Consider the following 16,924-nt stretch of genomic DNA (forward strand, 5'->3'; position numbering starts at 1 on the left):
CTTCCATAACACCAAAATGACAGACCTAAAAAAACCATAGATTTAGATCTGGAAAGACCTTAGGACCAGTTTTAATTAGCCCCCTCATTTTACAAAGAAACTGGGATCTTCACTCTATGTCACAAAGATACTAAGTGGCAACCCAAGTTATCTGCTCCAAATCTACTTTTATTTCCACTGTTATACTGTCTCTGACCTCTCTCTCTGATAGCTCCCTTTTCCATTTCTTTGGTTAGTTGATCCATTCACCATTTAACCATAGTGCTTTTGCCAAGTTTCTCTTCTAAGATCCATTTCTTTTTTGGTGATTTCATCAATTCTACTGACTTCTGAAATATTCCTTAGGTAGATACTAACCAAATCTATATACCTAACTCTAACCATTCTCTAGAATTCAGTCATGTTTTCTCAACCACCTACTTGACAGTCTGATCTGGATGTATCTCTAGTACTTCAAATTCAATACTTCTATAACTGAACTCAGAATTTTCTTTAACCCTTTTAACCTGTCCCACCAAGAAGTTCTATTTTAAGCAATGACACTATCTTACAAACTTGTAATCCTAGCAAAATTTAATCTGTATTTATTAGTTTTTTTCATGCAATGTGAAAACATATTATCTGTAACCATTATAGAAAGACAGTGGTCTGTTCTCACTTGTGTCATTGTATCTCATTTGCCATTAAGTCCTTTCTAATTTCAGTGGAAAAAAATAGTCTCAAGTCCAAAGTTTTTCTTTCCTTTGTTGTTATCATATGTCAATCTCAACAAAAACATGATTTGTCTGATGTTACTGTATAGCTGCCTTCATCTTATATGTAATTAGTCATATGTCTTTGGGCAGGGCCATATTCTAGAGGAGGAATACTGTGAAAATCAAAAGACAATAGAACCAATATTCCTCACTTCTGTCCTAATAGCAGCTAAATAATTAGTGATTCCCCTTAATTCACTCATGGCCTAGTTCCCAAGCAAAAAAAATTTCCTTTCCCCAACTCTATGACATTGAATACAAATGATTTCTCTCTGCTACACAGCTGTGTTCACTTGATGCTAAAATAGCCAGTTAATTCAAAGTTGTTAAGTATCAGGAAAAAAACAAACCTGATTGACTTAAACAAATAAGTCCGGTTAAAACTACCACTGTTAAAGTGGTGTTTTTTGTTTGTTTGTTTGTTTTGGTCTGAGTGTATAATTAATGAAATGTGATAAAAGAATAAGTAAACTTTTGAAAATTATTTTTGTAGCTGACCACATCCTTATAATTACACAACTAAATGAAATGTGTAGGGTTACAAAGAAAATGATGCTGTTAATGGGTGATTTTTAAAAGAAAACAACTTATGGGGAAAAAAAACCATGGTTTTCCCTCAAAGAAATGAGTTACATACACATTATCAAATTCGATAGATACAACTGCAGAGATAACTTTGATAAGAATCTCTGATATTAAACTCAAGCAAGACATACAAAAGCTTACAAAAGGGGTACACCATGTTCATGGAAGAAGTCCTGTGCAGAGTTCAAATTAAAGAGAAGAGTAATTTCCTGGAGATAGGAAAATCCTCTCTATAGATGACATTGAATTGATTGTACTAATCTCCAAGACACTTCAGGGTCTCCTCAGAAAGTTCCAAAACTACTCCAAGAGATAACAATAAAACAAAGTGAAAAGGCTGAAAATGTGAAATACCACACAGAAAAACTACTTACCTGGAAAATAAATCAATAATAGAAATAACTGAATAATTATTGGATTACCTGAAAGCCATGATTTAAAAAAAAGAACCTAGACATCACATTTCAAGAATTTATAAAAGAAAACTGTCCAAATATCTCAGAATTAGAAGGGAAAGTAGAAATCGAAAGAATCTACGAGTCACATCCTAAAAGAAATCCCAAAATGAAAACTCTCAGGAAGATTATAGCCAAAATTGAGAGCTCCCAGGTCAAGGAGAAAATACTGCAAGCAGCCAGAAAGAAAGTATTCAAATACCATCAAGAGACAGTTAGGATCTCACAAGATTTAGTGCCTAACACTATAAAGAAAGGAAGACTTACTATATGATTTTCTGGAAAGCAAAGGAGCTAGAATTCTAAGCAAGAATAACCTACCCAACAAAACTGAGTATAATCCAATATGGGAAAAAATGGTCTTTTAAGTGGACTTTCAAACATTTTTCATGAAAAGACCAGAGCTGAATAGAAAAATAAGACGTTTGAACACAAGACTTAAGAGAAACATAAACAGTCAAACATGAGTGAGAAATCATAAGGGTTTTAACAAGGTTTAACTTTCACATTTCCATGTAAGAAGATAACACATATAACCCCTCAGAATATTATAGTTACTAGAGTAGTTAGAAGTAATCTACTCAGATAGAGTGTATGGGTGCAAGCAATGCTTTTAATATTTCTGCTTTTTACTACAAAATGTTTATCTCCTAATATATGGTTGATCTTTGTAAAGTTACCATGAGCCTCTGAGAAAAGGTGTATTCCTTTCTATTTCCATTCAATTCTCTCTAGTTTTCTATCATATCTAGCTTATCTAAAATTCTATTCACTTCCTTGACTTCTTTCTTATTTGTTTATTTTTGGCTAGATTTATTTAGTTCAGAGAGGAGAATATTGAAGTCTCCCACTTTTATAGTACTACTATTTCCACCTGTAATTCATTCATATTTTCTTTTAAAAATTTAGATGCTATTGTATTTGTTGCACATAGGTTTAGTATTAATATTGCTTCATTGTCCATGGCACCTTTTACAAAATGTAGTTACCTTGTTTATCTTTTTAACTTAATTCTATTTTACCTTTAACTTTGTCTGAGAACTGGATTGTTACCCCTGCTTTTTTTTTTTTTTGATTTTTACATTAGCTGAGGCATAATAAACTCTACTCCTACCCCTTATTTTGACTCTGTGTGTATCTCTTATTTTTAAATGTGTTTCTTCTAAACAACATGTTGTCAGATTCTATGTTTTAATCCATTCAGCTATCCATTTCCATTTTATGGGTGAGTTTATCTCATTCACATTCAAAGGTATAATTATTTTTGTGTATTTCCCTCACTATTGTCTGTCATTCTCAGACTCTCAGCTTCTCTTTCTTTCCTATCCCTCCTTAAAAAAAATATGGATAGATACATGAAGTAATGAAGAGCAAAATGAACAGAACCAAGAAAATGCTGTATACAGTAACAGAAATATTGTATTCAGAACAAATTTGAACAACTAAGTAATTTTTTACTATTACAAATACTCAAATTAACTACAAAGGACTTTTAAAAGAAGATATTATCTGCATCCAGAGAAAGAATTGATAAACAGAAGTATGTATAGAATGATTTTACATATATGTATACACACACTCTATATATACTATACATGTATATATGTATATACACATATACATATACATATTTCTATCTAATGGTAGCCATCTATGGGGGGCTGAAGTGAAAAAAAGGGGAAAAAGGAAGTTATATGATAGCTTTATTACATATAAAAGGAATAGCAAGCTGTATATAATAGATTTGTAATTTCATGTACAATCATCTTTTTTTCCTAATCTACTATGTTATAGAAATGCTTGTTTTATTTCTTCAGTTCAGAATGAAATAAATTAAATTAAAAAATTATCCTCTCTTTGTCTTGTTTGTACATAGTTACTTGCATTTTGTATCTAACCATTAGATGTGAGTTCCTTGAGTGCAGGGCTAGTTTTTCCTCCTTTCTTTGTATGTTCAGAAATTAGTACAGTGACTGGCACATAGTAGACACTGAACAAATGCATGCTGCCTTATTTCACATTCTGGATTCTTAAGCACAACATGTATGATGGAGACACTAGGATAGGCAGCAAGCCTCAGTTAGAACATTGGACTGAATGGTCTCTGGGTCTCCTCCCAGTTATATATCTAACATACTGTAATCTGAAATGAATTCACATAAACTTCTATGATAGGTAGCATGAACCACTAGATAGAATCCTGGATTCAGAGTTAGAGGAATAGGGTTCAAAACAACTCTGGCATTTGGAAAGTCAAATTTTGCAAAACAGCTTTGCCATTTGCAAAGTCAATGACCTTTTTTGGAGGGGGTTCTTAATTTTTTAGGGCTTCACTTTTCTCGTTTGTAAAATGAAGTGTTAGACTTAAAGACCTTTAAGGTTCCTCCTCCTTCTAAAATATATGTCCTTAAGTAGCCAGTGCCTAATATGAACAATACCTGGATTTTTAAAAAAGCATTTTCATAAACTTTCCCTTGATTATTTTAGGTGCCATACAGTTGAACATATGGTAAAAACAAACAAAACTTATAAACTATAGTTTTTGATTCTTTACAGGGGAAATGAAAACATTTTAAATATTTGTATGAAAGCCAGACAGAAAAGTTATAAAATTTTATTTTCTTTGTTTGTACTAATACCCTTTTAATTTTATCTATAAATTTAAATTAGATTATTAGTTATTTTTATATATACACAATGAAATCAAATGATGAAAGAAGACCAAAGTTAATGGAAAACTAGAAAATTAAAAGAAAAATCAGTTATACTGAACAGACTGTAAAATTCTATCAGTTAATTTGAAAAAGGAAATGGAAGAAGTAATAGAAGTCTACCATCATACCCGGTAAAGAACATTCCTGGGTTTGTGCTGTTAATTGAGAGCTCAAACAAACAGCTATGTATCATATGCCTTAATCAATGACAGAGTGCATTTTGGGATATCAGCTATTTTGTGTGCCTTTTTTAGGATCTGCAAGAATGAAAACTCTTATTTTAGCCCCACTCCTTTCTAGGTAGGGTCCTAAGTCCTTAGCTTAGTCTCCAGTTACTTAGATTTTCCAAGCAGATCAGGGCTCCAGTTCCATCCTAATTCAGAATAGGAAAGTGGAGTATGATTCTCTTTGATTACACCGAAGTTGTAAAAACCATTGGTGGTGATGCAGTTTTATTAGAAGCAGTAGTAGCAATAATGATGATAAATAATTTATACAATACTTTAAGGTTTACAGAATGATATCATACAAAACGTTACCCTCACAAAAACCCTGGGAGGAAGGTGCCATTATTATCCCTTTTATATAGAAGATAAAGAAAGCAGGTTGAAACAGGTGTAGTGACTTGACCAATGTCACACAGCCAGTAAGTACCTGAAGCAGATTTTTTTTTTGGTGAGGCAATTGGTGTTAAGTGACTTGCATAGGGTCACAGAGCAGGTAAGCATCATGTGTCTGAGGATGAACTTAAACTCAAGTCCTCCTAACTCCAATGCCAGTGCGCTATCCACTGTGTCACTTAGCTGCCCTCTATGGTTGATTTGAACTCAGGTATTCTAGACTCCAGATCTATTTTCTTTCCACTGTATCACCTAGCTAAATATTTTTACCATAACCTCTATAGAAGAAGAGAATTAAGAAGAAAAAGGTATTACTATCAGAAGTCATGAAAAGTTGCCTCATTCTATAGAGATCAGTTCTCTCTGCTGACTACACAGTTCACTTCAGAATTTGGGAAGCAATAACTTTATCTTTTTGTTATTATGGAGAACTGGTTCCAAAAGAAGCCTAGTCCTACATCTAGTCTAGAAAATTAAACGATGTCCTGAGAATAACTTATGAAAATTAAATCAAAAGAATAGTGTACTGGAAAGAGAAGAGTAACAGAGACATTAAAATAATATCTACAATTGAGAAGGTATAGGAGCAACTCCACTCAGGGAAAGCCTAAAGACACTCAGAAAAGGAAATTCTTCTATTCATAGCCAGGTACTTCAATTTGTGGCTAGCCATCCTTGCTAAATGTGTTTCTCACAATAAAATAAATTCATGCACCTAAGACAATTTTATGTTAAACAACTAAGAATCACAATGACATGCAGACATACAGTCTGATTAAAACCAAAGGTTTTCTTAAATAGAATTTTCTCCAAATAATTATGTTCAAGTTGTCTAGTCAGAATTTTAAGTTGTTCTAAAAAAGATCCCTTATCCTGATTAAAGGAAGACAAATAGGGGGAGGCAGAGCCAAAATGGTAGAGAAAAGCCAGGAAGTTGCCTGACCTCTCCCCAGTTTCCCTTGGAAATAACATTAAGTCAAGTCTCTAAACAGATTCTGGAATGACAGAAGCTACAAAGAGATGGAGAGAAACAATTTTCTCACTTAATATAATTTAGAAAGACTTTAGGAAAGGTCTGTCTCACTTGAGTAAAAGGGGAGCCCAGCCCAGCAGAGATGGGGTCTGCAAAATCCTGTTGGAGTCTCATAGCCAAACCACAGATCAGCAACCAAGGCCCCTTGGTCCTGGCTGAGCAGGCTAGTGGCACAGCAGGCCAGCTGTGAGGCAGTCCTAGTGCAGAAGGCAGATTGCCAGCCCTAGACCCCCTGGCATAACAGGCACAACCTAGACAGGGCCACCCCAATGCAATGGGTAAGCCACCAGAGCCTGAGGCCCTGGAGTAGAAAGAGTTCATAAATGATGTAAATGGTCACTGAAAACAATGCTTACACAACCAGCCTACTCCATCTTAAAGGGAATTAGTTCCTAGGAGCATGCTACTCTATGTTAGCCTCAATTTTCATTCAATTTCAGTATTTCATTCTGATTTATTCTTCCCATAAATATTCAGGAGTATTCAGGCAAATTTTACAATGAACAGAAGATGCTTAAAACCATGTCCTACAACACTGAACAGCAAGTATTTTCCATCAAATTCATATTATCCTAAGTCATCATAGTTAGGAGCACTACCAAAACTAAAGACGTATCTTTGTATCTTATTAACATTCCTATTCTGTATTAAAACCAAAGAAAGACATTGCATCCATTCCTTTTTTTCTTTTAACCTACCCTTGGAAAAGTCGTGAATCTGTCCAATTCTTCTACAAAGCAGAACATCTGTAAACTAATTGCTGACATCACAATTAAGAGGCTGGCAGTGAACACAACCAAACTTCCAAGTTTCTTCCCAGGACCGAATATTTTGTATACAAAGTCCTCTAAAGCAGGAGAAATCTTAATAAGCCGAACTACTCGAAGAACCTGCAAAAGAACAGCAGAAAAACATATTAATTATCCTATTGATAAGCAAGGTCATTTCAATATTCACAGGAAAATTTTACTCTTTCTAGCTCTTTTACAACAAAGCATTTCTGCATTCAGGAACCTATAGGATAGAAATAATGCTGAAAGGTCAGTTAGCATATGTATTGTTAAAATAAGTTCAGTTAGCATATGTATTATTAAAATGAGCTCAGCTAGCATATGCAATATTAAAATGAGCTCAGTTAGCCTATATATTATTAAAATAATTTCAGTTATTATGTGTTATTAAAATAAGTTCCATATTTTTCAATAGATAAAAGTGGAAAAGATTTAGTTCACTGACTTTTTTTTTTTAACAAAATAAGCCTTTTTTACCTACACATAATATTTGCACTAAAGGAAATTAATCAAAATTATTAAAAGGCAACTAAGATAAAAAAAAAACCCTACCAATTACCTCTACCAAGGAATCTTTACCTTTCCAGCTTTTTAAGAAAAAAATATGAGTTCACAACATATTGACCAATGCTGTGCCAAATATACAGTATAGAATAAGAAAAAACATATATAGATACAGCATCATTCTTGCCCTCAAAGAACTTGCAATATAATTAGAGAGGCAAAACTCACACGAAACAATTTTAGAACAGTACAAGGCAACATGTAATTAAGTGGTAAGATCTGTAGTACCACTTTATATAATTTCAGGCAAAATAATATTTACAAGTACAATTTTTCAAAGAAAAAAATTATCACTGATGTCATCAACTTGATGGACAAAACTGATATGATTCACTGAAACTGTGCAACATGGTTTATTAAACTAAATAAAAGAGGCTAAAGAAAGTTAAAAAGTACTTAATCAATTTTAGATGATCAAGTAAACAAAAACCACAAATTTGTTAAAATTGATTGATTTTGATCTATACACCTTCTCCCTCCTTAAATTTTTTAAAAAACATATTCAAATCTTAAACATTCTGTTCCCCTGCAAAAATCTTAAGAACCCTCTTACTTCTAGTGGTGAAGAGATTGCACATAAGTCATGTTCCCAAACAATGACTTTTTATGTTAAGAAGTATTGAACTTTCAGTATGTCTGTAGATTAATAATCTGAACACATTCATGTTTTATTGAATCTATGTATTCTCTGACATAAATGTGTCACTAACAAATGAAAAAAAATCTGTGTCCAGGCTACTTTATACCAGCAGTCCAAATATGGTTTATGGCTCAAACTTTGAAACTACATACATTCCCGTCTATTTATATTAATATCATAATTACAAGATGATCCAAATAATTTTGATTTTCATCCCAGATACCAATAAAAAGCATTCTGTGAACATCTGTTAAATTTTCACAAACCAATATTTCATTGGCTTAAAAAACCCTTTTACTTTATATTTACATAAAAATTAAACTAATTGACAATTTTAAGGGACATGCTCAGTTGTATTAAAAGTGAAACATGATCCTGAAGTCCTAGAAATATAAGCCCTCTATTAAGCATTCCAAATATTTTCTCTTTTTTATTTAGACCATTCCTAAATTTTATCCTAGTTAACTCCATAATAAAACCAAATTAGGGGATAATTTCAAACTTCTAAAACTTTTAAAATGAACTGAAATTCTATTACTAACAAGTTGCTTTACAAAGTTAAAAAACATCTGAAAAACCTAGAAATCAAGACAAAGATTATGACATAAATGAAATGTGCTTTGGCAAACTCCAACCATGTTTTCCTACTCATCTCTTCATCTTGTTTGTGTATACCAAATCCAGGCAAAAAGAATTTATTATCAAAGATGAGTCTTAGAAAATTCTTAGATGAAGCTTTGCGAAGCACATTTTTTTTAGTCAAGATATCCTATTAGAACTAATGACTCTTCTGAAAACCAAGAGGGAAAAATACGATAGGAAAATGCCAGTCTTTGGCATTTATTGTTAAGATATTTTATTTTCCCAATTAAATGTAAAAAACCAATTTTTTAACATTTGTTTTTTTTCTAAATTCTAAGTTCCCAATTCTCTCCCTCCCTCTTGGCTTTCCCCCTTCCTTGAAAAGGCAAGCAATTTGATATAAATTATACATGTGCAAACATGCAAAACATATTTCCATATTAGTCATGTTGTGAAAGAAAACAGGCAAAAGAAAAATAAAATAAAATAAAAAGTATACCTCAATTTGCATTCAGACTCTATCAGTTCCTTCTCTGGAAGTGGATAGCGTTTTTCATCATAAGCCCTTTGGAATTGTCTTGAATCACTGTATTTCTGAGATCATTTGATAGTCATACAATATTGTTGTTACTGTGTACAATGTTCTCCTGGTTTTTTTGAGCTGATTTTTAAAGTAAGCCAGGGTGAAAAATGCAAGCTTTCCAGGCATGATGGATAGTCATTGAAAAGTCAGAAGTTGAGAAGTAGAGTGTGCTATTAAAGGATCAGCCAAGAGGCCAGTAACTGACAAAAACCAAAAGACCACCCCCCCAAGAAAAAAGTATGCTTGATTTGCATTTTGACTTAATCAGTTCTTCTTCTGGAGATGGATAACATTTTTAATCCTAAATCCTTCACAATTGTCTGAGATCATTCTACTGCTGGGAATAGCTAAGTCATTCACAATTGATCATTGATACAATATTGCTGCTACTGTGTACAGTGTTCTCCTGGTTGTTGTGCTCACTTCACTTTGTAACAGGTCACGTAAGTCTTTTCATCACAATCATATGCTACAACTTGTTCAGCCATTCCCCAATTGATGATCACCCCCTCGATTTCCAATTCTTTGCTACCACAAAAAGAGCTGCTATAAATATTTTTGCACATGTAGGCTCTTTTCCATTTCTTATGATCTCCTAGGGATACAGATCCAGTAGTGCTATTGTTGGATCAAACGGTATGCACAGTTTGGTCGCCCCTTGGGCATAGTTTCAGATTGCTCTCCAGAATGGTTGGATCAGTTCACAACTTCACCAGCGGTGCATTAGTGCCCCAATCTTCCCCCATCCTCTCCAATATTTATCATTTTCCTTTTTTCTCATATTACCCAATCCTGATAGTTGTGAGGTGTTATCTCAGAGTTGTTTGAATTTGTATTTTTCTAAGCAAAAGTGATTTAGAACTCTTCTTTATATGCCTATAGATAGCTTTGATTTCTTCATCTGAAAACTACCTGTTCATATTCTTTGATCATTTATCAATTGAGGAATTGTTGTTAGTTCTATAAATTTGACTCAGTTCTCTATATATTTGAGAAATGAAGCCTTTATCAGAGAAACTTCTATAAAGAAAGTTGGCCTCATAACAAGAAAGACAGGTTCAAGCCCTGCCATAATAGTTATGTTAATATGAGCAAGTCAGTTAACTGATCAGTGCTTTAGGCAACCCGTTAAGATAGGGGTTTTTATCCTAGTGTTGATGAACTTGCTTTAAAAATTGTTTTAATAGTTGTATTTAAAAATAATTGGATGCCTTTGTAATCCTATGTATTTTATATAGCTTGTTTTTTACATATTTGATTGCTTGTGTCGTCATCCCCTCCCCCCACACACTTTGAATGTGAGTTCCTTGAGGGCAGGACCTTTGACTTCTTTTTGTACTCCTAGCAATTAGCACAGTGAGTGGCACATAGGAGAATAAATGTTTTTAGACTGGCACGTAAAAACATTATTCTAAGAAAGAGTCTATAGGCTTCACCAAATTGCCAAAGAGATCTATGACACCATGACCTAGGAAGCTTCTTACTTGGAAAACCTCATCACTATGAAAGGTGCCATCAGTCTTGGTACTCCACTTGCCTACCACTCTCTATCTCTCTGATTGAAGGGTGGAAACAGGAACTCCAAAACTTCCAATTAAAAAGGGAACTCAGGTCAGACTATCTCCTCATTTCACATACTTTCCAGCTTCCTTTTGTGTACTGTCTATCTCCATCAGATTGTAAGCTCCCTGAGGGCAGAGAACATCTTCTTTTTTGCATTTGCACTCCCCAAAGCTTAGTACAATGCCTGGCACAGAGGAGCTACTTAGTAAATATGTATTTACCGAGGGCCAAAAAGTTAAGAAATCTTGCTTTAAGACTATAATTTCAGAGAAAGTACTGAACTACAAGAATAGAGGAAGTTTTTCAAACCAATGAAATCACAGATCTTGTCCCTGTCCCTAGTTTGACATACACTAAAATGTCACAGGTACTTTTAAAAAAGTTTTTGAACCTAGATATTTCCTAATTTTTTCACTAGAAAAGAAGCAAAGTGATTTTTGGCAAAGTAATAAATATGCCAAACCACCTAACCATAACCTACATTAAAATTATTTAATTATAATTCTAAAGGTCAACAAAATATTAAAATGCCAAAATGTCACTGACTGTGTATCCTGATACCTTGTGCACCAAACGTATTGAAACAATGGATATAAGGGTGTTGATAAGCTAATATAGCTGTGAAAATGAAACAGTGAATGCAATTAATTTTGAAATAGGTATATGTCTTTGCCATCAAAAGCCTATGCAATAAATTTAATGGAATTCTGGTCTGGAAAAAGCACTCCTTTCTCAAACACTCTTCATATGAACACTGCTCAACATCTAATACCAACCTACCACTATTATGTGTCCCCATATAACTATTCCTTTTCTTTTAATTGTGAGAATTATAGAACAACGTGTATCCTGATATTTGTGAAAACAAAACAAAATGATAAAAGTGATAAACAAAACAAAACAAAATGATAAAAGAATCATTTAGTTCATTAGATATCAATGTAGAGGGGATAGGAATATAGTGAGTTATAACTTTTTAAAGTACACTAAAAAGAAATGATAAACAGGATGCCATCAGAAAAACCTGGAAAGAATTGCATGAACTGATGCATAGTGAAGTGAACAGAACCAGGAGAACATTATACACAGTAATAGCAATATTGTTCAATGAAGAAATGTGAATGTCTTAGCTATTCTCAGCAATACAGCTATCCAAGACAATCCCAAAGGACTAATGATGAAGCATACCATCTGCCTCCAGAGAAGAACAGATATTGATTGAATACAGACTGGAGCATGCTATTTTTCACTTTCTTTCTTTCTTTCATTTTTTCTTTTCTCCTAGCCTTCTTCCTACAAAATTATGAATATGGAAATGTTTTACATATTCGCACATGTATAATGGGTATCTGATTGATTACCATCTCGTGGAGGTGGAGGGGAAGGAGGGACAGATAGAATTTGGAACTCAAAATGTTAAATAAAAATGCTTAAAATCTGTGAAAAAATAAATGCATGCTAAAGTTTTGAGTTAGAAGTATCAGATACTATTTTTCAAGATAACAAATTTCAAAGTCTGTGTTTAGCTAATTAAATATACTTAAAATAATACAGAAGCAGAATGGCATAATAGAGGAGAGAACTGGCTTCAGGACCAAGAGGACTGGTCTTTCAATCCTGCCTCTGCCACATTCTGGCTATGACACTAAATAAGTAATCTATTGTCCCTTAGAATCTTTCTATGTGTATATGTACCTATGTAAGTACTGATGTAGCATGTATATGTGCATGTATGCATGTAGACTTTTATATAGACAAACATTCTACACTGTGTTTAGACTATGATCTTCTCACAAATAAAAGATTCCTTACAAACTTGTATAATAAATGCTCAATAATTACCTTCAAAATGAACGAATACTGGCACATGATATATTCATAGGTCATGGAGTAAAATTACCAACAAATATAGAATTGGAATTAATCACAGAGGTCCTAATATATAAAAATGATTTGCCAACACTCTGAGATAACTTCAATTATTCATTTATTATTTTATGTACTGTACATCAGTATATCAAAGACCCAGTGTGAAACATCCCTATCGATGATGAGGTACCACAATCTATTTGTAATTTTTAATCTTAGAAAATTTCTAGTTTCCTAGAGGTTCAGAAAGGCTGCCTATGGTAACACAATTAGTGAAGTTCAGAGAGGAACTTGAATTTAGGTCTTCCTAACTCAAAGTCCACCAGTCAATTTAATATAGAACATTGCCTATGCCAATATAGAAATCTATATAATGATTTCTGTCATGCCACCTTATATTTCTATCTCTATATTTATCATATATACATATGTATACATTTTGTATGCTTATATACACGTTGATCACTTTTGAAAAGGTGTTCCAGCAATCTGATGAAATTCAGATTTATAGTATATCTATACCACATGTGTGTATTCATTCCTTTAAGAAAAAATAAATATATACAATAAGCGAATAATCATTTTTCTTATGTTAGTTGTCTTGAATTTTTCAACCACTGCCACTACAAATAAATCCATATACAAACTTACTATGGGTCACATTTCAAGTATCCCTAGGACTACGCCAGATAAATAAAGGCATATTTACATGCATAGAGTTTGAATGAATTTGTTAACAAATTTTCAAATTTATATTTGTAAACCAGTTACTTTACTCATACATGCTGGTTTGTGTGGATAATAACTACCTGGCTAAAATGATTGCTCCATTTAGTCAAAATGATTAAATTAGCCATCTATGTAGATATAACCTAACTAGCAAAAGAAAAAAAATTCTGACCATAGAAAGTTACTATGGTGACAAAGATCAAAACACACTCTCAGAAGAAGACAACAAAGTCAAAGACAATAGTCAAAGCTCCTATATCCAAAGTCAAAGCTCCAAGAAAAAATATGAATTGGTCTCAGGCCATAAAAGAGTTCAAAAAGGATGTTGCAGGGGCAGCTAGGTGGTGCAGTGGATAGAGCACTGGCCCTGAAGTCAGGAGGACCTGATTTCAAATCCGACCTCAGACCAAACACTTGACACTAGCTGTGTGACCCTGGGCAAGTCATTTAACACCAATTGCCTAAAAAAAAAAGGATGTTGCAAATCAAGTAAGAGAGGTAAAGGAAAAATTGGGAAGGGAAAAGAGAGTGATGCACGACAATCTTGAAGAGTGACTCAATAACTTGATAAAGGACACCCAAAAACCTGAATAAAGTAACACCATAAAAAACAGACCAAGCAAAATGGTAAAACGTACAAAAAGCCAATTAGGAGAAGAATGCCTTAAATAGCAAAATTGGCTAAATGGGAAAAAAGTCACAAAAATTCACTGGAGGAAAAAAAAATCTCCTTAAAAAGTAGAATTGGCCAAATGGGAAATGAGGCACAAAAGCTCACAGAAGAAAATAACTCCTTAAAAATTAGAATTGAGCAAATGGAAGCTAATGACTTTATGAGAAATGAAGAAATAATAAAACAGAACCAAAAGAATGAAAAAAAAAATGATATGAAATATTCTCATTGGGAAAACAACTGACCTGGAAAATAGATCCAGGAGAGAGAGTATTTAAAAAATTATTGGACTACCTGAAAGTCTTGATAAAAAAGGAGCCTAGACATCAACTTTGAAGAACTTATCAAGAAAAACTGCCCTGATATCCTAACCAGAGGGTAAAATAGAAATTGAAAGAATCCACCAATCATCTCCTGAAAGAGATCTCAAAAAGAAAAGCCCCTGAATATTATGACCAAATTCCAGAGCTTGAAAGTCAAGGAGAAAATATTGCAAGCAGCTAGAAAGAAACAGTTCAAGTATCATAGAGTCACAGTCAAGATTTGGCAGCTTCTACATTAAAGGACTGGATGGCTTGGAATATGATATCCTGGTGGGCAAAGGAGCTAGGATTAGAATCAAGAATCATCTACCAAGCAAAACTGAGTATAATCCTTCAGGGGAAAAAATAGGTATTCAATGAAATGGAAGACTTTCAAGCATTCTTGATGAAAACACCAGAGCTAAATAGAAAATCTGACTTTAAATGCAAGACTCAAGAGAAGCAGAAAAAGATAAGCATGAAAGAAAAATCAGAAGGGACTTAATAAGGCTAAACTGTTCATATGCTTATGTGGGAAGATGATACTTGTAACTCATAAGAACTTTCAGATTATTAGGGCAGTTAGAAGGAATATATATAGACGGGGGCATAGATTTGAGTTGAATGTGAAGAGATGATATCTAAAAAATTAAGGGTGAGAGAGGAATATGCTGGGAGAAGGGCAACGGAGAGGTAGAATGAAGTAAATTACCTCACATGAAAGAGGCAAGAAAAAGCTTTTACAATGGAGGGGGAAGAGGGCAGAAATGAGAGAGTGACTGAGTGAACCTTATTGTCATCAGAATTGGCTTAAAGAGGGAATAACATACTCAATTGGGTATAGAAATCTATCTCACCCTACATAAAAGTAGGAGCGGAAGGGGATAAGAGAAGGGAGGGGTGATAGAAGGGAAGGCAGATTTGGGAAGGGAGCAGTCAGAAGCAAAATGCTTTAGAAGAGAGACAGGGTGAAAGGAGAAAGAGAATAGAATAAGCATGGAGAAATAGGATGGAGGGAAATACAGTAAGCAATAGTAAGTATGAAAACATTTTGAAGCAAGTTTCTCTAATAAAGGCCTCATTTTTCAAACATATAGAGAATTGAGTCAGATTTATAAAAATAAGAGCCATTCCCCAATTGATAAATGACAAAAATAAAGTTTTCTGATGAAGTAATTTAAAGCTATACCTAGCTTTAAATTACTTCATCTGAAAACTTCAATTTTATTTATCTATTTATAGATATATCTGTATCTGTATCATAAAGGATATGAAAACATGATCTAACTCGGTATTGATTGGAGAAATGCATATTAAAACAATTCTGAGGTACTACCTCATACCAATTAGATTGCCTAATAGGAAAAAAAAAAGGAAAAATGACAAATGTTGGAGGGGATGTGGGAAAAATGAGACATTAATGCACTGCCGGTGAAGTTATGAACTGATCAAACCATTCTGTAGAGCAATTTGGAACATTGCACAAAGGGCTATAAAGCCATTTTGACCTAGTAATACCACTACTAGGTCTGTATCCCAAAATTGATAAAAAAAAAAAAAGGAAAAGGACCTATATGTACAAAAATATTTATAGCAGCTCTTTTCTGGTGGCAAAGAATTGGAAATTATGGGGTTGCCCATCAACTGGGGAATGGCTGAACAAAATTTGGTATGTGATTATAATGGAAGATTATTGTGCTATAAGAAATGATGAGCAGGATGCTCTCAGAAAAACTTGGAAAGACTTACATGAGCTGATGCAAAGTGAAATGTACTGTGCGCAAAGTAACAGAAATTCTGTAAGATGATCAGATGTGAATGACTTCACTATTCTCAGCAATATAATGAACTAAGAAAAATCTAAAGGACTTATGATGAAAGGTGCTGTTCACCTCCATAGAAAGCACTGATGGTGTCCAAATACAGATTGAAGCATCCTTTTTTTCTTTATTTATTTTCCTTGAGTTTTTTTTTTTTGGTCTATGTTTTCTTTCAGAACATGACAAATGTGGAAATGTTTTGCATAACAGGATATTTATAACCTATATTGAGTTGCTTGACTTCTCAATGAAGGGGGTTAGAGAAGGAGGAAGGGAGAGAATTTAGAATTCCAAGTTTCAAAAAGAAATGCTATAAATTATTTTTACATGTAACTGGGCAAAACCAAAATACTACATAAATGTTTAAAAAAATTCATTCTGAAGGAGCTTCCCATCTCTCCCAAGACAGTTTTTCCTATAGAGTTTTTAGTTATGGCATGCTATCTATTCTTGTTATAAACTCAATTTATTCTCCCCAAATCTAGGATGCATGTCACGTTGCTCTTTGTTTTTCTTTCTGTATTATTACGGTATTTCCTTCCCCTCACTTCTCATAAGCTTACTATCATTTTTATTTTAGGAATAAATTCCTCCCTGTCCATGAGAATAACGTTTAGAAGTATAATTCCACTGGCTGCTTCTTCCA

General features: G+C 33.5%; 1 protein-coding gene across 1 annotated transcript in view; it reads right to left on the minus strand.

The window, feature by feature from the left end:
• The window catches only part of NALCN (sodium leak channel, non-selective), a 516,511-nt gene that overhangs the window by 212,110 nt on the left and 287,477 nt on the right, over positions 1 to 16,924 (minus strand). Inside the window, 1 exon segment of the mRNA XM_020964043.2 lies at positions 6,861 to 7,052. Within this exon segment, the coding sequence (XP_020819702.1) occupies positions 6,861 to 7,052 (192 nt within the window).

This window comes from Phascolarctos cinereus, unplaced genomic scaffold (genome assembly GCF_003287225.1).
Source record: "Phascolarctos cinereus isolate Bilbo 61053 unplaced genomic scaffold, phaCin_HiC Scaffold_7;HRSCAF=346, whole genome shotgun sequence".
Taxonomy (NCBI): Eukaryota; Metazoa; Chordata; class Mammalia; order Diprotodontia; family Phascolarctidae; genus Phascolarctos; species Phascolarctos cinereus.